The following is a 23,581-nucleotide window of genomic DNA, read 5'->3' on the forward strand; positions in this document are numbered from 1 at the left end:
GCTCATGTAAAACAGCTCAATTCAGCTGAAAGAGTTCGTTTGTGAATAATATTCTGTGTCTTAAGTTTCAGTAAAACATTAGCCAATAAAGCCTAACTCAAATTTTCATGGTTACTAAACAGATATTTCTGTAATACGGCCTAAATCATTCACAAAATGGTACAGAAAGGAATGAGGTGCTCTGGCTTTAAGTGTCTATAATGTTAGTTCTTAATGATGCTACATAACTTTATTTGAATACTTTATACACACTTTTCATAAGCATCTTAGAAATACGCATTTTATAAATATTTTAAGCGCATTGTTCATAGGTATAAGTATACAAGTATACAAGTATAACAAATGCACTTTTCATAAATATTTTTTATAAATACACTTTTCATAAGTATTTTTATAAATATATATATATATACAGGTCCTTCTAAAAAAAATAGCATATTGTGATAAAGTTCATTATTTTCAATAATGTAATGATAAAAATTAAACTTTCATATATTTTAGATTCATTGCACACCAATTGAAATATTTCAGGTGTTTTATTGTTTTAATACTGATGATTTGGGCATACAGCTCATGAAAACCCAAAATTCCTATCTCAAAAAATTTGCATATTTCATCCGACCAATAAAAGATGTGTTTTTAATACAAAAAAAAGTCAACCTTCAAATAATTATGTTCAGTTATGCACACAATAGTCAATACTTGGTTGGGAATCCTTTTGCAGAAATGACTGCTTCAATGCGGCGTGGCATGGAGGCAATCAGCCTGTGGCACTGCTGAGGTGTTATGGAGGCCCAGGATGCTTCGATAGCGGCCTTAAGCTCATCCAGAGTGTTGGGTCTTGCGTCTCTCAACTTTCTCTTCACAATATCCCACAGATTCTCTATGGGGTTCAGGTCAGGAGAGTTGGCAGGCCAATTGAGCACAGTAATACCATGGTCAGTAAACCATTTACCAGTGGTTTTGGCACTGTGAACAGGTGCCAGGTCGTGCTGAAAAATGAAAATCTTCATCTCCATAAAGCTTTTGAGCAGATGGAAGCATGAAGTGCTCCAAAATCTCCTGATAGCTAGCTGCATTGACCCTGCCCTTGATAAAACACAGTGGACCAACACCAGCAGCTGACATGGCACCCCAGACCATCACTGACTGTGGGTGCTTGACACTGGACTTCAGGCATTTTGGCATTTCCTTCTCCCCAGTCTTCCTCCAGACTCTGGCACCTTGATTTCCGAACGACATGCAAAATTTGCTTTCATCCGAAAAAAGTACTTTGGACCACTGAGCAACAGTCCAGTGCTGCTTCTCTGTAGCCCAGGTCAGGCGCTTCTGCCGCTGTTTCTGGTTCAAAAGTGGCTTGACCTGGGGAATGCGGCACCTGTAGCCCATTTCCTGCACACGCCTGTGCACGGTGGCTCTGGATGTTTCTACTCCAGACTCAGTCCACTGCTTCCGCAGGTCCCCCAAGGTCTGGAATCGGCCCTTCTCCACAATCTTCCTCAGGGTCCGGTCACCTCTTCTCGTTGTGCAGCGTTTTTTGCCACACTTTTCCTTCCCACAGACTTCCCACTGAGGTGCCTTGATACAGCACTCTGGGAACAGCCCATTTGCTCAGAAATGTCTTTCTGTGTCTTACCCTCTTGCTTGAGGGTGTCAATGATGGCCTTCTGGACAGCAGTCAGGTCGGCAGTCTTACCCATGATTGCGGTTTTGAGTAATGAAACAGGCTGGGAGTTTTTAAAAGCCTCAGTAATCTTTTGCAGGTGTTTAGAGTTAATTAGTTGATTCAGATGATTAGGTTAATAGCTCGTTTAGAGACCCTTTTCATGATATGCTAATTTTTTGAGATAGGAATTTTGGGTTTTCATGAGCTGTATGCCAAAATCATCAGTATTAAAACAATAAAAGACCTGAAATATTTCAGTTGGTGTGCAATGAATCTAAAATATATGAAAGTTTAATTTTTATCATTACATTATGGAAAATAATGAACTTTATCACAATATGCTAATTTTTTGAGAAGGACCTGTATACAGTATAATATTCTAAGTACACTTTTCATAAGTAGTTTATAAGTATACTTTATGTAAGTATTTTATGAGTACACTTCATAAGTATTTTATAAATACAGTTTTTATAAAGTATTTCTTACTTTTTTTTTCTTCTTTTTTTTACAAAAGCGAAATATGAATTTTTAGGTTAATGATTTATGATCAATTGTTGAGGGAAAGTGATAAATTCACACATTTGACCTGTAATTAATAATGCAGGGACAGTGAGTGAAATAATGTTAAGAGTATACAGTCCTGATCTCTGGCAACAGTTGCACATGCTTCTTATAACAAGTGCACACTACAGTAACATCGCCATTTATTTAATAGACATTTTATTTCTAATAGTAGTATTAATTCTGTACATTTTATTTAATATTATATTTTTACACAGAGATTATCATACCGAATATAATAAAATAATAGCGGTCTGTCTTCATTCTTATAAACCCTCGTCTTCATATTCACTGAAAACTGAAGATACTTCAGCAACATTTTAATTTCAAACATTTTATTTCATTATTGTCTGCAATAATGAAATAAACTCCTTTAAAGGTGTAATCTGAGCATGTGACTGTACAAGACAGACCGGTTATTAATGTGTTTGTGCTTCATCATATGAACCTGCAGAATTTAAACAGATGAAGCATTAGAATCATTTAGCTCTCGCAGATAAAGATTAATACTGATGATTTGATCACACACCTGACATTAGATATGATCCTGATTAATGATCATCAACTGTAAATGAAATCGCATGTATTTCACAGACAAACTCAGGCTGAAAGAACAAGGCACGTCGTCGACGTAATTGGCACATTTCTTTATTTTGAAAACAGACATGAAACCATTTTCCACGATTTTACTCCTTATATTCAAACTCACTTGAACAAGAAAGGCTGGCGCTTTTTCTTTTTTGTTGGATTTTCAAATTTTTTAACATCAGTGCAGCAATAATCTCCAATTAAACGGTCATATAACACCACAGACATTAAAAGAAGCCACATGTATTAGTTGTGTGCGTGTGAGAAGGTTCTGGTCTCTGGAGGAAGGATTCTCATGCGATGCAGATGATGGACAGAAGAGAACACTGAAGGAGAAGGAGGAGAAGAAGAAGAAGAAGAAGAAGAAGAAGAAGAAGAAGAAGAAGAAGAGCTCAAGGTTTGTGTCCTTTGCTGACGTCAGCATCGGAAAACTCCCTCCAAATGTCAGAAAATCATTGCCACGCCAGAAAAGAGGACAAACATAAAAGCAGACTGTCTTCATCATCAGGGTAAAGAGCAGTCTGTCAATCATTAATGATTTACATTTCTCTGGTCGTGTGTTAAACGTTCTCCTCCTTGCCGGCGTCTGAAACGGATTCCTCTGCTGGTTTAGAGTCTTCCACGGCCTCTGAAAAGATCACAACAAACAAACTTACAAACCTCTGCTTCGGTTAATGTTCATATGCTCAATGTTAATGCTCATGAATGAGACCGAAACGGAAACTCTGGTCAGTGAAGAGCTTTCAGTCAAACCACAGAGAACTGGAATGGATTAGAATTAATCTATGGCGGGTTTACTTTTCTGTCAGTTTTGGGTAACATTTACCACAAGATCCCATTAGTTAATGCATTAACTAACAGGAAGGAATACATATGCTACAGTATTTATTCATCTTTGCTAACATTAGTTTAATGAAGTATTGTTCATTGTCAGTTATTTTTAACCAATGCAGTTGTTTGTTGAAACCTTATTGTAAAGTGTTACCCCGTTTTCATACACATATGTATATTGCAATTCAACACCAGCCTTTATATTCATGACTAGGGTTGGGAATCGAAAAATCAATTCCAATTCTGGAATCAAAAACTTGAGGTCAGTAATCAGATACTTGTTATAATATTAATATATTCGATTCCTCTGTGAGCATTTGAGCATGAGTGTAAATCACTGAAGCGAGAGAGTGTGTGTGTGTGTGTGTGTATCAGTATATTGGATGTGTGCAGCTCTTAAAGTGACAGCACTAATATTCCTGCTCTATAATAACACTAATCACACAACAGAAGAAGAGAAGACTCACTCGTTCTTCACTCAATCACTTCTCTAACTTTATTTCTAATGTAGATTTTATTTATAAACTGAAGAGATATTTTACATTTGATTAAATCGAGTGCATGATAGAAACCCTGAGTGTTTGTGTTTCTGACGCACCTTTTTTGTCTATTTGGTCTGTTTCCTGGCTCTCGGTGGCTTCAGGCACATCGGCTTGTTTGGCTTCCTCCTGCTTCTCCTCCTGTGCGTTGGCATCTTCGGTGCTCGCCGTGCTCTCGGCCTCTTTAGGCTCGACCGCTTCCTTCAACTGCTCCTCCTCTTTAGTGGTCGTGTCTGAGGGGGTGGGTTCGGCTGCTGAAGTGGGTGGGGCTTCTGCTGAGGTGGGCGGGGCTTCTGCTGCAGCGGGCGAGTTAGGCTGCTCGGCTTCCTTGCTCTCCTCGGCTGTTTCCGTGGAAACCTCATCCGGTTTCTCCTCAGATGGAGAGACTCGCTCCTTCTCCTCTGTGGTTTCGGTAGACTCGTTCGGAGCAGCGTCGTTGTCCTCGTCTTTCTCTCCATCTTTCATTTTTTTCCGGGTGATGTGTCCGCGAAAGCTGGCCTGGATCTTGGTGGCGGCCTTGTGGGCGTTTTCCTCCGGTTTGGTTCCATCCTGCTTGATCTCCTGATCGGCCTCTTCATTCTTCTCAACCTGAGACGCAAACACAACCAGAAACACAAACACCATCAGTAACTCATCCGAGCCGCTCGCATGTACCCGTAAAACATTCAAGCAAACTCAAGTGACAAACTATCTTTGTCACACATAAGATTGAAAGATCTGAGAAAGGTTTCATATTTGGATGCAGTTTTGTGACACTGTGACAGAAATCTATTAATCTGTAATTGTAGAGTGCATCAGTGTGCATGTAACCCAGTGGCTGTTTCTGGTAAAGAAACTCAATTTTTGTGATATAAACTTGGTTTGACATACGGCTTTGATTTTATAGCAATTAAAGATTTTTGTATAAACTAAAAATGTTTAGTCTAGTACATTTGCTTTACAATAAACTTAAACTTCAATATGTATTCTTACACTTTAATTATTTGCTTTCACTTCTGTAATAATCTTGAGTGTCTTCTTTAAAAAGAGACCGACCAAATCATTCATGAATTATTATTATTTATTCAACTATTTAAGTGCATTTTTACATCTATGCTCAAAAGGGGGGGGGGGGGGCGGGCAGTTAACAGGCTAAACCTTACTGTTCAGCTAGTTAAACTAACAAGATTCTTTTAAACTGTTGCTCCACCATGATACCAGCTAAGCTGAAATAGAGAAAAAGTTCAGTTACGATGTAACCTTGGTTCTCTGAGTAAAGACTATCACTCCACTCCCGTTACATATTCAATATGTACAAGAATTTGACCCTCCAGGTCTAGTGGCATGGATACTGTAATTTTCAACAACATTTATTACTGCTCTATAAAATACCAATAGTGCGTGGATTCACTGCTATCCTTTGATCGGAACATGTCCCAGAGCAGCCTCAGGGTGGAAAGATAGTCTCTTTACTCAGAGAACCAAGGTTATATTGTAACCGAATGTTCTCTGTCGTATTGACTATCTCTCCACTCTGTTACAGATTCTATTGTACAGGAAGATTCGGAAGATGAACAGATTAACTAGATACAATATTTACATATTTACAATCTCAAGCCAGGCACCAGACGGTACCAACAGCTCAGCTCCCCTGCAATATGCAGGAATGGAGGAAAGAGGCCTTACCTATTATGATTCAGCTCAATACCAGAGCGAGACCTGAAGTCCAGCTTAGATGACATGTTTGTTTCTAGTTGCACCCAGCACCAGCTCCCCAAAGGAGGAACTGGATCAAACATTCAGTCTATAAAACTTAGTAAAGGTGGATGGAGATGACCATGTGGCTGCGTCACAAATCTCCTTCAGAGAGCCCATGAGGTTTCAACCCCTCAGTCCTAGCAATGGTGGTCCATTCGCCATCTGGATTGTCTCTACAACTCAATGTGAATATCTCACCTTAGATAGTTGCTTGCCACAACAAGCATACAAACAGCAAATCGTTTTCTGAATGGCGCTTCAGATAGACTGACATTGTTCTTAATGGCCAAATTGGTGACTGTCTTTTTTCCCTTTCCTCATTTTATTGTGGAATAAAAAGATATGAAGTTCAACTCATTGATTTAGGTGTAGATCAGACAGCACTTTTGGCAGAAAAGCTGGGTTTGGGTGCACTATAACCCATAAACCCTCAGGCATATACCTACAGCAGCTTTAATGGACTGAGAGAGCATGAAGTTCCCCCATCCTTTTTTTAAGCAGAGGTTATTACCAGGAGGAAGGCTGACTTGAGACCACAATTTCAGGTCAGCCGATTCAAGGGGATCAAATGGGGGTTTCTGAAGTGCCATCAGGACTCGATCAAAGTCCCACTGTGGTACGATATGTATTGTATTTTGTGCTGTGCATCTTAATGCACCATTGAGGAATTGAGAAATCAGGCTACAACAGTGCTCTGATAGTTTGTAATTCCCCTCTCAAACTCCTAAGGGTGGAGGGAGATTTGCCTGCATCCAATTGTTCCTGCAGAAATTGTAGGATATCACGAGCTGTAGATGTGAGGGGGTCCATCTTGTGCCCCTCACACCAAGATTGAAACAAACCCCACCTAAAGAAATAGGCTGCCCAAATAGAAAGAGCACAAGATCCTTCCAGGGTCTTGACCAGTCTGTCTGGTAGTCCCATAGCTATTAACCCAGCCCTTTCAGGGGCCAGGCCCAGAGTTTGAGACCCCAAGTGGAGGGATGAAGACTGAGACTGTCTGTCTGGACCGGGACATGACACCCCTGAAGCCGTGGCCAGAAGTCTTGAAGTGCGAGATGGACTACCTTCGACTCCTTTGATGTGCTGACCTGCCCAGTGACTGTTCCAGCATCCCTTGATCTGTTGATACAAGCTGTTGAAGGTATACTGGGCCCAGCTTGCTGCATCTGGACATTTTCATCCCACACCTCCACCAGCAAAGAGCTACACAGAGTCTCCACGTAACCATCTTCTTTGTTGAACAAGGTGTCTGGGGATGTAACCCTTAGTCAGAAGAGGCATCGCTTCACAGGTCGCATATGTAAGAGGGAAAGTGGCACCATCTGCACTGTGACTGCCATCAGACCAATTAAGCGGAGACATAATCACCAGCTGACTTTCACCTCTACTCAAAAGTGAGAGAGGCAAGGTTTTATTGCCTGCTGTCTCTCTAAAGCTAAAGTCACAATTGCTTTTCTGGAGTCTAAAATCAGAATCAAAAACTGAGTGATTTGAGATGGTTCACAAGCACAAAAACATGTTGCCTGCATCGTATTTCTGACTGCGCACATACCAACCAGTCATCTAGATAATTCAAGACCCTGATGCCTAGGCGACGAAGGGGTGCCAGGACCGCGTCTGGGCCAATGCAATGCCGAAGAGGAGGACTCTGAACTTGTGAACGTCCGAGGGACCAAGACAATGCCGAAGGGGAGGACTCTGAACTTGTGAATGTCCGAGGGACCAAGACAATGCCGAAGGGGAGGACTCTGAACTTGTGAATGTCCGAGGGACCAAGACAATGCCGAAGGGGAGGACTCTGAACTTGTGAATGTCCGAGGGACCAAGGCAATGCCGAAGGGGAGGACTCTGAACTTGTGAATGTCCGAGGGACCAAGGCCATTTCCGAAGGGAAGCCCTCTAAATTTGTAGGTCTTGTCTTCGAACTGAAACCTCAGAAACTGCCAATGACCTTCCCAGATATGGATCTGGAAATAGGCATCCTTGAGATCGAGAGTGGCAAACCATTTGCCGTCGTATCCTTGGAACTGTCAGCATTTTGCATTTCAGGGGGCAAAGATATTTGTTTAGACCCCTGAGGTCCAAGATTGGGTGTAGGTCCCACTCTCGTTTGGGTACTGAGAAATAATAAGGGAAAAAATGGCTTGTCGGTTGCCTATTTCCACCTCCATGATGGCCCCTTTTTTTGAGGAGTCCAATAATTTCTTCCCACAGTATTTCTCTTTGTTGTGGGTCTACAACTGTAGGTTACAAAGGAACCCTTGTCAGGGGAGGTACACTGGAAAACTGCAACCCCTAAGTCATTGTTGAAAGAGCCCAAGCTGCGACCCTTGCCAATAGGGAGCTTGGGCAACCCGATACCAAAACACCCACACCCAGGAACCAACACGTGAATGTTTACACTACAATGTGCATCCGACGTATGTGACTGGATTGGCCACTTCGCGGCACACCAGAGACACAGAGTAATGGATGGGATGAAAGAAGTTCGCTCAGATCTTACTGCTGCTCCTAGGTGCGTTAGTTTATGCAACCGCATGCAAAACGCCTTCCATAAAACTTCCATCAATGCAACTGCAATAAAAAACTTTACACAGCAATCCTGAGAGGCTGCCCACAGACAGATGCCCGACCTAAAAGTAAGTGGATTACGCGTTAAATAAAGTATTGAGCTTCCACGTCTTGCAACAAAGTGGAGATCAAAGAACACCACTATAGGTGTTTTATAGGGCATTAAGCCATATTGTCTTGAGGAGAAACCCCGTTACCTGACCTGGAGGGTCAAATTTCCTTACGTATAGGGTGTGTGTCGGAGTGGAGAGATAGTCTCAATACTATAGAGAACTGACCATTCAAGCTAAGTTGGTGAAGCTAAAAACCACATGGACCGACTGACTGACTGGACACATAGATCGGTTTCTAAAGCCCCGTTCACTCCAAGAACTATAACGATAACTATATTAGCATCCACACCAACACACAATATCATTGTTTATTATATGCTGTGGTGTGGACTTTTTTACATTTCTGAATGATTTTTAAAACTATAGTGTTACAATTATTGTTGTTGGTGTGAACGAGCCTTTACAGTGAGCGGCAAAAGGAAAATCCCTTCCCATCATGCATCTGTATGTACTATTATAACCGCGTTTCCACTGTAGGGACTTTAGACCGCGGTGGAAACACAGAGAGCAACAGGTCTGGGGGATAAAGTTCCTGGGAAAAAATTGTTCCGGGTAATTTCGTTGGAAACGCGGCTAATGATGATTTAATTGGATGTCCAGTTGAAGAATCTGGATCAGTGATTTCTAACTAGAACTTGGAAGGACGTTCAGCTGCTGCAATCCCACAATTACAAGCATGCCGAGCAATTTTCCTGGGATTGGTGACATGAAGGATCAGTGAGTCTCAACAAAGTCTCAAGTGGACTCCTGCACAAAAGTCATCCAGACATGATTAACGCCATCAGAGTTCAGTCTCAGTTCAGTCTCTTCAGGATCACACACTCATTTCCCGTCAGTGTGTTTTCTGCTTGCAGCCAATATCACATATAATTTGCTTGTTCATATTAATAATCAATATCTGCATAACATGGCAAAGCTAAAAGCAAAGCAAATGTGAAGATATGAAAGAGATTGATGTCAGACCAAGAAGAAAAAAAGGGAGAAACATGAATTACTGAATATTAAGGGTCAGTATTTACCTCGTCCATCAGGGTCCCGGGAGGCATTTGTCCACAGAGGGCCTTTTAATTTAATATTCAAATGTGTCTAATGAAAAAAAGCAAGCATAAAATCAAAGAAAATGTGTGACATATATAATGCATGACAAAAACATTCATAGAACAAACTCATAAGTAGCTTAAAGCAGATGAAAATAGTGTAAAATCATAAATGCAAACTGAATGCATGCCAAATGAATGACAGTTAAATGAAGGCTATTTGATTTCAAAACACTTTTTCATTTATATATGCAATCTTACTAATGCACTGCAGAGAATTGTGTCATTTCTGCATATGTATATGGATTTATTGCTCTGTGTGGATTGGGTGTGTGAGCGGTGGTTTATGCAGCATCTCTTCTCATAACCTGTGCAGACTGTGTTACACTGAATATTAATCAATACGCATCTCTGGCTGTCACTCAGTGCCATATTTGATTCATACAGATTTTTATTATTAATAAAAACTATAATAGTATCTCAATGATACTAAAGTAACGTACATTGTGATGATCAACAGGTGATCCCACACACAGCGCTCGGGTCTGGACCTGTAGCTCAGGTGTGTGTGTGTGTGTGTGTGTGTGTGTGTGTGTGTGTGTGTGTGTGTGTGTGTGTGTGTGTGTGTGTGTGTGTGTGTGTGTGTGTGTGTGTGTGTGATGTCACTCAGAGTGAGTCATATTCACACCACATATTATGACATCATCAGCTGATCTCTGAAGTAAACGACTGAATAACTTAGAATTAAACTACAAAAAAGCCATTAAAATGAACTTGATCTTCAGGAGTGTTTGATATGATCTGGTTTAATGAGACAATGTATTTGATCATGTGATCGACACACATATTTCACACGTATGAACCAGTTAACTGTGAAAATACACAATCCAAACTTCATCAAAGCTTTTGTAAAATATGAAAAATGACAACGCCCACTAGTGGGAGGAGCCAGCTAAAAGGTTAAAAGCTCAGTTTCCATGGTAACATGATGCTCGATTTAAAAATTAGTGTTTTATACCTAATTCATGACTACTAAAATATGAGATGGGGATAAGGCAATTAATAAGCATGTCATGTGTCCTGCTAGACAGTTCACAGGTTAAAGTCAGTAAATTGAAGAGTTATTCATTTTTTTCAGGAAAAAGAGGGCGTGTTCAGTCAGGAGATTGACAGCATCATCTGGAGGAGGCCTGATCATTACTCATCCTCTCACACACACACACACACACACACACACGTCTGCGAGTCACGGGTCACTTCATTTGATGGTTGGGAACGTAACCGGGTTTTGGTTGTTGGGTTCAAAGGTCACGCTAGAACAAAAGCCAATAAAATGACCAGTAGCGAAAACCAGATCAATAATCCGACAGAAACCAGTGTGTTTCAGATCAACTGGTGTCTCAGATGGAGACAGTTTCAGATTCTGGAGTCATAAACCCTGCGGAGGAAATATTCCACATCACAGGATCGAAAATCATCTGATTATGGGGAAATATTTCTGCATGTTAAATAAAATTATGCAGGATAAATCTGAACAGTCTTGCAGTATTAGTGAAGGAGCCACACCTTAAATCCACCAGCCCCACGACACACACACACACACACACACCCCCCACGACACACACACACACACACCCCCCACGACACACACACACACACACCCCACGACACACACACACACACACCCCACGACACACACACACACACACCCCACGACACACACACACACCCAACGACACACACACACACACCCCACGACACACACACACCCCACGACACACACACACCCCACGACACACACACACACACACACCCCACGACACACACACACACACACCCACCCCACGACACACACACACACACACCCCACGACACACACACACACACACCCCACGACACACACACACACACACACACACCCCACGACACACACACACACACACACACACCCCACGACACACACACACACACACACACCCCACGACACACACACACACACACACACCCCACGACACACACACACACACACCCCACGACACACACACACACACACACACACCCCACGACACACACACACACACACACACACACCCCACGACACACACACACACACACACCCCACGACACACACACACACACACACACACACACCCCACGACACACACACACACACACCCCACGACACACACACACCCCACGACACACACACACCCCACGACACACACACACACCCCACGACACACACACACACCCCACGACACACACACACACACCCCACGACACACACACACACACACACACACACCCCACGACACACACACACACACACACCCCACGACACACACCCCACGACACACACACAAACACACCCCACGACACACACACAAACACACCCCACGACACACACACACACACACACACACCCCACGACACACACACACACACACCCCACGACACACACACACCCCACGACACACACACACCCCACGACACACACACACACCCCACGACACACACACACACCCCACGACACACACACACACACCCCACGACACACACACACACACACACACACACCCCACGACACACACACACACACACACACACACACCCCACGACACACACACCAGCCCCACGACACACACACACACACACACACACACACCCACGACACACCCACACACACCCCACGACACACACACCAGCCCCACGACACACACACACACACACACACACACACCCACGACACACCCACACACACCCCACGACACACACACACACACACCCCACGACACACACACACACGACACAAACACACACGACACACACACACCCCACGACACACACACACACACCCCACGACACACACACACACACCCCGGCCACGACACACACACACATCCCACGACACACACACACACCCCACGACACACACACACACACACACCCCACGACACACACACACACACACACCCCACGACACACACACACACACCCCACGACACACACACACACACACACCCCACGACACACACACACACACACAGACAAATAAACTAATAATTTTTTTTTAAACACAGACACACACAGCCCCCACGACACACACCCCACTACACACACACACACAACCCACGACACACACACACACACACACACACCCCACGACACACACACAACCCACGACACACACACTCTCACTCAAACTCTCACTCACACACACACACAGCCCCCACGACACACACCCCACGACACACACACAACCCACGACACACACACTCTCACTCAAACTCTCTCACTCACTCACACACACGCGAGACACGCCTTAAAATCTTCCAGTCGCGATTATAATTCACCTGCACTGACTCATGAATATTCACGCGCCATTATAACGCGCTGACGTCAGATCTGCACCTGATTCCCAATATTCAAATAAGACTCGAGCAGAAGCGTGGGCGCGCGCGCGTGTTTCTGCAGGAGTGAGACAAGAAGACCACACCCTTCATCTTCCTCTGTCTACAGCTCCATCTCTCTCTCTCTCACACACACACACACACAGTCTCGCGTCGCGTTCAGTGGAGTGTAAGAACAAAAGAGAGGCGAATGATTCACCTGCGGTAAAGATGAGTAGATGTTGAACAGACCCGAACACACACGACAGGATTCCTCAAAAGCGGCGCGAGGCGCGGCTCACACACACACACACACACACACACGCACTCTCTCTCTCTCTTCTAAAGCCTTTAGAACATTAAACCTTCCATTGCTTCATAAAACACTCACATTCCCGCTTGAGAGCTTAATTACATCCAACTTTCATCTCCAGAGAAATCATTTTAATTCCCTCGAGACACTAATATCTGTTGTGAGACACACACACACCACACCCTGAAACTCAACTCATCTCTCACTCACTCACTCACACACACACACACTCCAGGTTCACTACTACACTCTTATAATGCAGCATGAGCATCAGATACACCTGTCTGACAGGTACAGTCCTGATTAAACACTGATCTCACGCGCTTTACAGAGAGTGTGTGTATGTGTGTGCGCGCGCTCATCATCATCATCATCATCATCCTCAAACAAGTTACAATAGCAAAAGTGTGAATAATCCAGATATTTACCGGCTTAGTTCTTCTGATACAGCACAGCATAGTCGTATCCTTTCAGCGTCTCGCTCTGTCTCTTCCTCTTCCTCTTCTCTTCTTTCTCTCTCTCTCTCTCTCTCTCTCTCTCTCTCTCGTTCACACACACCGGCTGTATCAACAGCTGATGATTCTGATGCTTAAACTCATCACAGTTGAGCCTCAGTCACACTGTCTGTCTGTCTCCACTGCCAACAATGAGAGTAAATCCCACCCTATAAACCCCCTCCCTCTCACACTCTCTCTCTCTCACACACACACACGCGCGCGCGCGCGCCGGTGAACCCGTTGCGCCCACCCCTCCCGCGGATACGCGCGCGCGGCCCCGCCCTGATCTCACACTATACGAATGATTGAAAGGCTAAATCTTCTGCTGAGGTTCCACGTTCCAGTGCGCTTATATGAGCGTGTGTGTGTCCTGGGGTGTGTCCAATAGATCTGTAACACAGGAACACGCCACATTAAAGATGACATATTATGACGCTTTTCACAAGATGTAATATAAATCTATGGTGTCCCCAGAATGTGTCTGTGAAATTTCAGCTTTACCATTTCAGAATACCAGATCATGTATTATAGCTTGTCAAATTCGCCCCTTTTTGGATGTGAGCAAAAACGCTCGGTTTTTGTATGTTCCTTTAAATGCAAATGAGCTGCAGCTCCGCCTCCGTTCAGAAGAGGGCGGAGTCTTTACACAAGCTTCAGAAACTCCATCAATAACAAAACAGGCCAATCTCACTCATCCAGAATCCCAGAATAACCAGTAGCGAGTGCAGCCTTACGGAGAGACTCAGGAAGAGATTCTGAATGTTAGTGGAGACATTTATGTAGTTGTTGTGGAGTTACATTGATCATCTCATCATCATGTTGAACTTCTACACAAGTGTCCACAGTTCCTGAGGTGTTTATAAGACAGCGGTGACATGTTCTGGTCAATAGTGTTCAGTGCTCGTCTGTGCTCAACGACAGAACAGTTTCAGGCTTTGCTGGATCTTCAGCCGGTGCGTTAGAACTGCTCACTGTTGTTGCTCGAGAAACCGAATGCCGGCTGGTGTGTGTAAACGTGCAGATTAAGAGCCGGTAATATTATAAACGTGCAGATTAAGAGCCGGTAATATTATAATAAACGTGCAGATTAAGAGCCGGTAATATTATAAACGTGCAGATTAAGAGCCGGTAATATTATAAACGTGCAGATTAAGGGCCGGTAATATTATAAACGTGCAGATTAAGAGCCGGTAATATTATAAACGTGCAGATTAAGGGCCGGTAATATTATAAACGTGCAGATTAAGGGCCGGTAATATTATAAACGTGCAGATTAAGAGCCGGTAATATTATAAACGTGCAGATTAAGAGCCGGTAATATTATAAACGTGCAGATTAAGAGCCGGTAATATTATAAACGTGCAGATTAAGGGCCGGTAATATTATAAACGTGCAGATTAAGGGCCGGTAATATTATAAACGTGCAGATTAAGAGCCGGTAATATTATAAACTTGCAGATTAAGAGCCGGTCATATTATAAACGTGCAGATTAAGGGCCGGTAATATTATAAACGTGCAGATTAAGAGCCGGTAATATTATAAACCTGCAGATTAAGAGCCGGTAATATTATAATAAACGTGCAGATTAAGAGCCGGTAATATTATAAACGTGCAGATTAAGGGCCGGTAATATTATAAACGTGCAGATTAAGAGCCGGTAATATTATAAACGTGCAGATTAAGGGCCGGTAATATTATAAACATGCAGATTAAGGGCCGGTAATATTATAAACGTGCAGATTAAGAGCCGGTAATATTATAAACGTGCAGATTAAGGGCCGGTAATATTATAAACATGCAGATTAAGGGCCGGTAATATTATAAACGTGCAGATTAAGAGCCGGTAATATTATAAACGTGCAGATTAAGAGCCGGTTATATTATAAACGTGCAGATTAAGAGCCGGTAATATTATAATAAACGTGCAGATTAAGAGCCGGTAATATTATAAACGTGCAGATTAAGAGCCGGTAATATTATAAACGTGCAGATTAAGGGCCGGTAATATTATAAACGTGCAGATTAAGAGCCGGTAATATTATAAACTTGCAGATTAAGAGCCGGTCATATTATAAACGTGCAGATTAAGAGCCGGTAATATTATAAACATGCAGATTAAGGGCCGGTAATATTATAAACATGCAGATTAAGGGCCGGTAATATTATAAACGTGCAGATTAAGGGCCGGTAATATTATAAACGTGCAGATTAAGGGCCGGTAATATTATAAACGTGCAGATTAAGAGCCGGTAATATTATAAACGTGCAGATTAAGAGCCGGTAATATTATAAACGTGCAGATTAAGAGCCGGTAATATTATAAACTTGCAGATTAAGAGCCGGTCATATTATAAACGTGCAGATTAAGAGCCGGTAATATTATAAACATGCAGATTAAGGGCCGGTAATATTATAAACGTGCAGATTAAGGGTCGGTAATATTATAAACGTGCAGATTAAGGGTCGGTAATATTATAAACGTGCAGATTAAGGGTCGGTAATATTATAAACGTGCAGATTAAGGGCCGGTAATATTATAAACGTGCAGATTAAGAGCCGGTAATATTACTTGCAGATTAAGAGCCGGTAATATTATAAACGTGCAGATTAAGGGTCGGTAATATTATAAACGTGCAGATTAAGGGCCGGTAATATTATAAACGTGCAGATTAAGGGTCGGTAATATTATAAACGTGCAGATTAAGGGTCGGTAATATTATAAACGTGCAGATTAAGGGTCGGTAATATTATAAACGTGCAGATTAAGGGTCGGTAATATTATAAACGTGCAGATTAAGGGCCGGTAATATTATAAACGTGCAGATTAAGGGCCGGTAATATTATAAACGTGCAGATTAAGGGCCGGTAATATTATAAACATGCAGATTAAGGGTCGGTAATATTATAAACGTGCAGATTAAGGGTCGGTAATATTATAAACGTGCAGATTAAGGGTCGGTAATATTATAAACGTGCAGATTAAGAGCCGGTAATATTATAAACATGCAGATTAAGGGTCGGTAATATTATAAACGTGCAGATTAAGGGTCGGTAATATTATAAACGTGCAGATTAAGGGTCGGTAATATTATAAACGTGCAGATTAAGAGCCGGTAATATTATAAACATGCAGATTAAGGGTCGGTAATATTATAAACGTGCAGATTAAGGGCCGGTAATATTATAAACGTGCAGATTAAGGCCCGGTAATATTATAAACGTGCAGATTAAGGGCCGGTAATATTATAAACGTGCAGATTAAGGGTCGGTAATATTATAAACGTGCAGATTAAGGGTCGGTAATATTATAAACGTGCAGATTAAGGGTCGGTAATATTATAAACGTGCAGATTAAGGGCCGGTAATATTATAAACGTGCAGATTAAGAGCCGGTAATATTACTTGCAGATTAAGAGCCGGTAATATTATAAACGTGCAGATTAAGGGTCGGTAATATTATAAACGTGCAGATTAAGGGCCGGTAATATTATAAACGTGCAGATTAAGGGTCGGTAATATTATAAACGTGCAGATTAAGGGTCGGTAATATTATAAACGTGCAGATTAAGGGCCGGTAATATTATAAACGTGCAGATTAAGGGCCGGTAATATTATAAACGTGCAGATTAAGGGCCGGTAATATTATAAACGTGCAGATTAAGGGTCGGTAATATTATAAACGTGCAGATTAAGGGTCGGTAATATTATAAACGTGCAGATTAAGGGTCGGTAATATTATAAACGTGCAGATTAAGGGCCGGTAATATTATAAACGTGCAGATTAAGAGCCGGTAATATTACTTGCAGATTAAGAGCCGGTAATATTATAAACGTGCAGATTAAGGGTCGGTAATATTATAAACGTGCAGATTAAGGGCCGGTAATATTATAAACGTGCAGATTAAGGGTCGGTAATATTATAAACGTGCAGATTAAGGGTCGGTAATATTATAAACGTGCAGATTAAGGGTCGGTAATATTATAAACGTGCAGATTAAGAGCCGGTAATATTATAAACGTGCAGATTAAGGGCCGGTAATATTATAAACGTGCAGATTAAGAGCCGGTAATATTACTTGCAGATTAAGAGCCGGTAATATTATAAACGTGCAGATTAAGGGTCGGTAATATTATAAACGTGCAGATTAAGGGCCGGTAATATTATAAACGTGCAGATTAAGAGCCGGTAATATTATAAACGTGCAGATTAAGGGCCGGTAATATTATAAACGTGCAGATTAAGAGCCGGTAATATTATAAACGTGCAGATTAAGGGGCGGTAATATTATAAACGTGCAGATTAAGAGCCGGTAATATTATAAACGTGCAGATTAAGGGCCGGTAATATTATAAACGTGCAGATTAAGGGCCGGTAATATTATAAACGTGCAGATTAAGGGCCGGTAATATTATAAACGTGCAGATTAAGGGGCGGTAATATTATAAACGTGCAGATTAAGAGCCGGTAATATTATAAACGTGCAGATTAAGAGCCGGTAATATTATAAACGTGCAGATTAAGGGGCGGTAATATTATAAACGTGCAGATTAAGGGCCGGTAATATTATAAACGTGCAGATTAAGGGCCGGTAATATTATAAACGTGCAGATTAAGGGCCGGTAATATTATAAACGTGCAGATTAAGGGGCGGTAATATTATAAACGTGCAGATTAAGAGCCGGTAATATTATAAACGTGCAGATTAAGGGCCGGTAATATTATAAACGTGCAGATTAAGGGCCGGTAATATTATAAACGTGCAGATTAAGGGCCGGTAATATTATAAACGTGCAGATTAAGGGCCGGTAATATTATAAACGTGCAGATTAAGGGCCGGTAATATTATAAACGTGCAGATTAAGAGCCGGTAATATTATAAACGTGCAGATTAAGGGCCGGTAATATTATAAATATTATAAACGTGCAGATTAAGGGGCGGTAATATTATAAACGTGCAGATTAAGAGCCGGTAATATTATAAACGTGCAGATTAAGGGCCGGTAATATTATAAACGTGCAGATTAAGGGCCGGTAATATTATAAACGTGCAGATTAAGGGCCGGTAATATTATAAACGTGCAGATTAAGGGCCGGTAATATTATAAATATTATAAACGTGCAGATTAAGGGCCGGTAATATTATAAACGTGCAGATTAAGGGCCGGTAATATTATAAACGTGCAGATTAAGGGCCGGTAATATTATAAATATTATAAACGTGCAGATTAAGGGCCGGTAATATTATAAACGTGCAGATTAAGGGCCGGTAATATTATAAACGTGCAGATTAAGGGCCGGTAATATTATAAATATTATAAACGAGCAGATTAAGGGCCGGTAATATTATAAACGTGCAGATTAAGGGCCGGTAATATTATAAACGTGCAGATTAAGGGCCGGTAATATTATAAACGTGCAGATTAAGAGCCGGTAATATTATAAACGTGCAGATTAAGGGGCGGTAATATTATAAACGTGCAGATTAAGAGCCGGTAATATTATAAACGTGCAGATTAAGGGCCGGTAATATTATAAACGTGCAGATTAAGGGCCGGTAATATTATAAACGTGCAGATTAAGGGCCGGTAATATTATAAACGTGCAGATTAAGGGCCGGTAATATTATAAATATTATAAACGTGCAGATTAAGGGCCGGTAATATTATAAACGTGCAGATTAAGGGCCGGTAATATTATAAACGTGCAGATTAAGGGCCGGTAATATTATAAATATTATAAACGTGCAGATTAAGGGCCGGTAATATTATAAACGTGCAGATTAAGGGCCGGTAATATTATAAACGTGCAGATTAAGGGCCGGTAATATTATAAACGTGCAGATTAAGAGCCGGTAATATTATAAACGTGCAGATTAAGAGCCGGTAATATTATAAACGTGCAGATTAAGAGACGGTAATATTATAAACGTGCAGATTAAGAGCCGGTAATATTATAAACGTGCAGATTAAGAGCCGGTAATATTATAAACGTGCAGATTAAGAGACGGTAATATTATAAACGTGCAGATTAAGAGCCGGTAATATTATAAACGTGCAGATTAAGGGCCGGTAATATTATAAACGTGCAGATTAAGAGCCGGTAATATTATAAACGTGCAGATTAAGGGCCGGTAATATTATAAACGTGCAGATTAAGAGCCGGTAATATTATAAACGTGCAGATTAAGAGCCGGTAATATTATAAACGTGCAGATTAAGAGCCGGTAATATTATAAACGTGCAGATTAAGGGCCGGTAATATTATAAACGTGCAGATTAAGAGCCGGTAAGTTACTGGGTTGCACTTTTCACGTTTTCTGGGTGGGTAGAAGCAGCGGCACCCAATTATAGCACTTACACACAGAGTCAGATTTTCATGATATGTCCCCTTTAAGGCTGCTGTTCCCATGGTAACGGCTGTGAATGATGCCGTGTGTTCTCGCCGCAGGGTGTGTGTGTGTGTTCGGGATCCCAGAGGCCGGTTCCTGAGGGACCCTTTCTGACCCATTAGCTGGACATCTCCATCAGAACCGCACGACTCCGTGTGTAAAACACCTTCTGTGTGTGTGAAGGTCAAAACACACACATCTGCTCTCACACACACCCTTCCTTCGCATTTTCACTGCTCGTATACGTACATCACTGAAAGTAGCACAAAGAATCTGTAACACATTAAACCAAACATGATTTTTCATTATCACCACACTACAGCGATGTGTTTAATTTTTCCAATTTGAACAGAAAATAAATACATAAAATGTTACTCCCTTTCTGGTCGACAATATTGCAGTGTTTATTATAAATTATTTATTATTGTGTATATTAAATTCATGTTCCTGGTAATCTTAAATCAGAATAAGTTCCTCTTCTCTTCTCTGATGATGTGGGCGGGGCTATAACCTGTCACTCACATGAGATCAGCCAATAGCAAACCACAACCATCCAATCAGTTCCCCACAGACACAATCAAGCCCCGCCCACATGTGTTCGTGTTTAAGAAGCGTTTCACTCAGATATACGGCACAATAGAGGAGAGAAGACCAGCTTTAAACAGTATTCTTACAAAAACAACATTCACAACATTTATTTCTACAGCGCTTTATACTATACAGATTGTTTCATAGCAGCTTTACGGTATAAACAGGAAAATAACTGTAAAACTCATCAATTATAGAAGAGAGAAACTCTCATTGAAAGAAATCAATCGGGAACATTGACGGAGAGTTAGACGGCTGATTTACAGTCATGCTTGATGTCAGTTTAACTGGAATACCTTTATCGACACACCATCCTGCTGTAATTCTACATGTCTAAATCTAAACGGCAGGATCTGTCCCTAAAACTGACGTCAGAGGTCAGAGGTCATCACTGAACTAAAGGTCATCTTGACGACTGGCGGTTCATGGCATGATGAAAACATACGGGGAAAATGGGAAACATGCATGACTGACTGACTTCAGCGATGACATTATTGTGAAATCAAATATCAATGAAAGTCAATGGGGTCCAATGTTGTTCGTTTCCCAATGCTCTCCGAACTACAAACTTGTGTGTTCAGCAGAGGATAGAAACTCACACAGGTTTGAAGGACATCAGTAAATGATCATGTTTGACTGAATTATGACTGATCTCAACAATCCTCTGTAAAGCTGCTTAGAAACAACTTAACAAATGACAAGGTGTTAACCTGAGGGACTCAACACTGCGGTATATTACCAGAAATCAATTAAAGAGAAGCCATTAAAGTCAAGGTATCTATTTTATGATGACACAATGCACATTAATATCATATTAAGTAATAAACACAGGCCGAGTGCAGAAACCTTCCTCCATACTGACAGAACTTACAACATTTAGACGTAACAATGATGTGTTTCAGGTGTAACCGTTTCTGTGAGGCTCAGGACTTCAGAGCATTTGCATTTTGCTGATTCGGATTGTGTGTGTGTGTGTGTGTGTGTGTGTGTGTGTGCGATACCTTCAGTCTGCATCAGACGCCCTAAGACTGCACCTCCACCCCCGATCAGGCTGGCAACTGTTGCCACGGCAACCACACGGAAACGGCATCCTCTGACTCCAGCTGATGGTGAAACTCCATCCATCTCTCCCTGCTAATGTGTGTGTGCGTGTGTGTGTGTGTGTGTATTCACAGGACCCCACGGACACTCCTGAATCCCATGCATCTCCGCTGATGCGCCATCTCCATGGCAACAGGCCAGAGCGACATTCAGAGCGGATGACTAACACACTCACACACACACACACACTCGTGCTGGATGCATTAGAGAGGTGCGACTCACTCTGAGCTGTAAGATATCAGTCAAAGCATTAAAAAACTCCTCAAAATGCTTTTACATCCACAAATTCATATTGCACTGTTAATATTTAGGAAAATGGCTTGAGATGCATCAAAACCAATAATAAACCGACCACATTAAAAAAAGAAGAAATCAGCCAATGAAAATAAAACATAAGCAGAATTCATTTGAACATTGTCATAAACATACAAATAAAATAATGTAAGACTATAATATCCATCTTAAGACAGATTCAAAAGATCTCAAAATTTGATAAATTAAGTTGCTTCCAAATAACGGTTCCAAAAGGTTTTGATGTCATTGACGAACCATGTTTGGTTCCCGCACACATCCGGAAGAGTGATGCTGAAGCGCTTTGATCGCCCCCTGGTGGCTGTCTGTGGTATAGGTCATTAACTCCGCCCTCGCCATGTAATCCAATGGGACTCGAGCCAAACTAAAAAATTCAATATACTTGCAAATAATTTTTTCCAAATATGGTGTCTGTGATTTTAGCTAGTTGTCACGCAGACGACGTATGTTCAAGTGTTTGTTTTTAGGGTACGTTTACATGACAACAATTTACTAGAAACTGGGACTTTTTTCTTTAGCGTTTTTCGCATAGAGACGACAACGTTGTGGAAATTACCCCGCTCACACGGATCCGTGAAAACGATTAAAAACGCTGCATTCTGCTGCCAGGCCAGTAGGTGGCGATGTCACTCTGTGAGGAAACACCAATAGACTGAACACGTAACACGCCACCGTTTTCACAAATTCTCAAAAAAACTTTTTTTTTTCTCATTTACACGGAGAGGAGACCAGTATCGTTTTATTTTTTATAAACTTGCACTTTAATATCTGTTTTCAGGCCTACAAAATGCCGTTATTGTGTAAATGAACAGCCAAAACACAAACATCTTTTGTTGTGTAAACAGCCACAGAGTTATTAGATGCTATAAAAAAGGGTGTAGCTTCATGATTGACAGCTGTGCTTGCGAATGAGCCTGTGGGCGGGAACTTGATGCCGCGGCTCCGAACGACATCATCGGTAATGGCCGTCACTGGGATATGTTGGCTTCATCCACAGAATATTCCTCAGTGATGCCTCTGGGTTAGAGACAGGGAAGGCCCGGTGAGTCTTGCCCACTTTGTTAATAACCTTAGAGGGTGGGGTGGATTTGGAAGAAGGAAATGCTGATTGTAAGGAGATACGGATCTGATATAGCGCTGACTAACCTTAAACCCAACACTGTCCATTTCTCTATTGCAGGGATTGTTGGATTGAAGAGTCTGGGCTTGGCGGCTCTTGCCAAGCATTGGAAATATAGTGTGTATATAGGCCTCCTCTTGTGCTGATTGGATAGATCAATTTAACATGTTCCTCCCAAACTTTAATAAAGCATAATCTTTGGAAATTCAGGAGATCAGATTCAGA

The 23,581-nt window shown here is 41.7% G+C and overlaps 1 protein-coding gene across 6 annotated transcripts; it reads right to left on the reverse strand.

The window, feature by feature from the left end:
* Positions 1-2,853: 2,853 nt before the first annotated feature.
* On the reverse strand, positions 2,854-22,062 carry gap43 (growth associated protein 43). Of its 6 annotated transcripts, none has more exons than XM_077221431.1 (4): positions 21,825-22,062; positions 9,629-9,695; positions 4,245-4,773; positions 2,854-3,443 (listed from the first exon to the last, which is right to left on the reverse strand). In XM_077221431.1, exons 2-4 carry the CDS (start codon positions 9,653-9,655, stop codon positions 3,376-3,378), a joined length of 624 nt encoding a protein of 207 aa, XP_077077546.1. In that variant the 5' UTR covers positions 9,656-9,695; positions 21,825-22,062; the 3' UTR covers positions 2,854-3,375. The 6 variants fall into 6 exon arrangements, with proteins under 6 accessions (XP_077077546.1, XP_077077544.1, XP_077077547.1 ...); XM_077221429.1 differs by lacking the exon at positions 21,825-22,062 and adding an exon at positions 13,777-14,158; XM_077221432.1 differs by lacking the exon at positions 21,825-22,062 and adding an exon at positions 13,427-13,714.
* Between the last annotated feature and the right edge of the window lie 1,519 nt (positions 22,063-23,581).

The sequence above is a fragment of the Siphateles boraxobius genome, unplaced genomic scaffold, assembly GCF_051911475.1.
Source record: "Siphateles boraxobius isolate OS27281-9 unplaced genomic scaffold, OSU_SipBor_1 82, whole genome shotgun sequence".
Classification (NCBI taxonomy): Eukaryota; Metazoa; Chordata; class Actinopteri; order Cypriniformes; family Leuciscidae; genus Siphateles; species Siphateles boraxobius.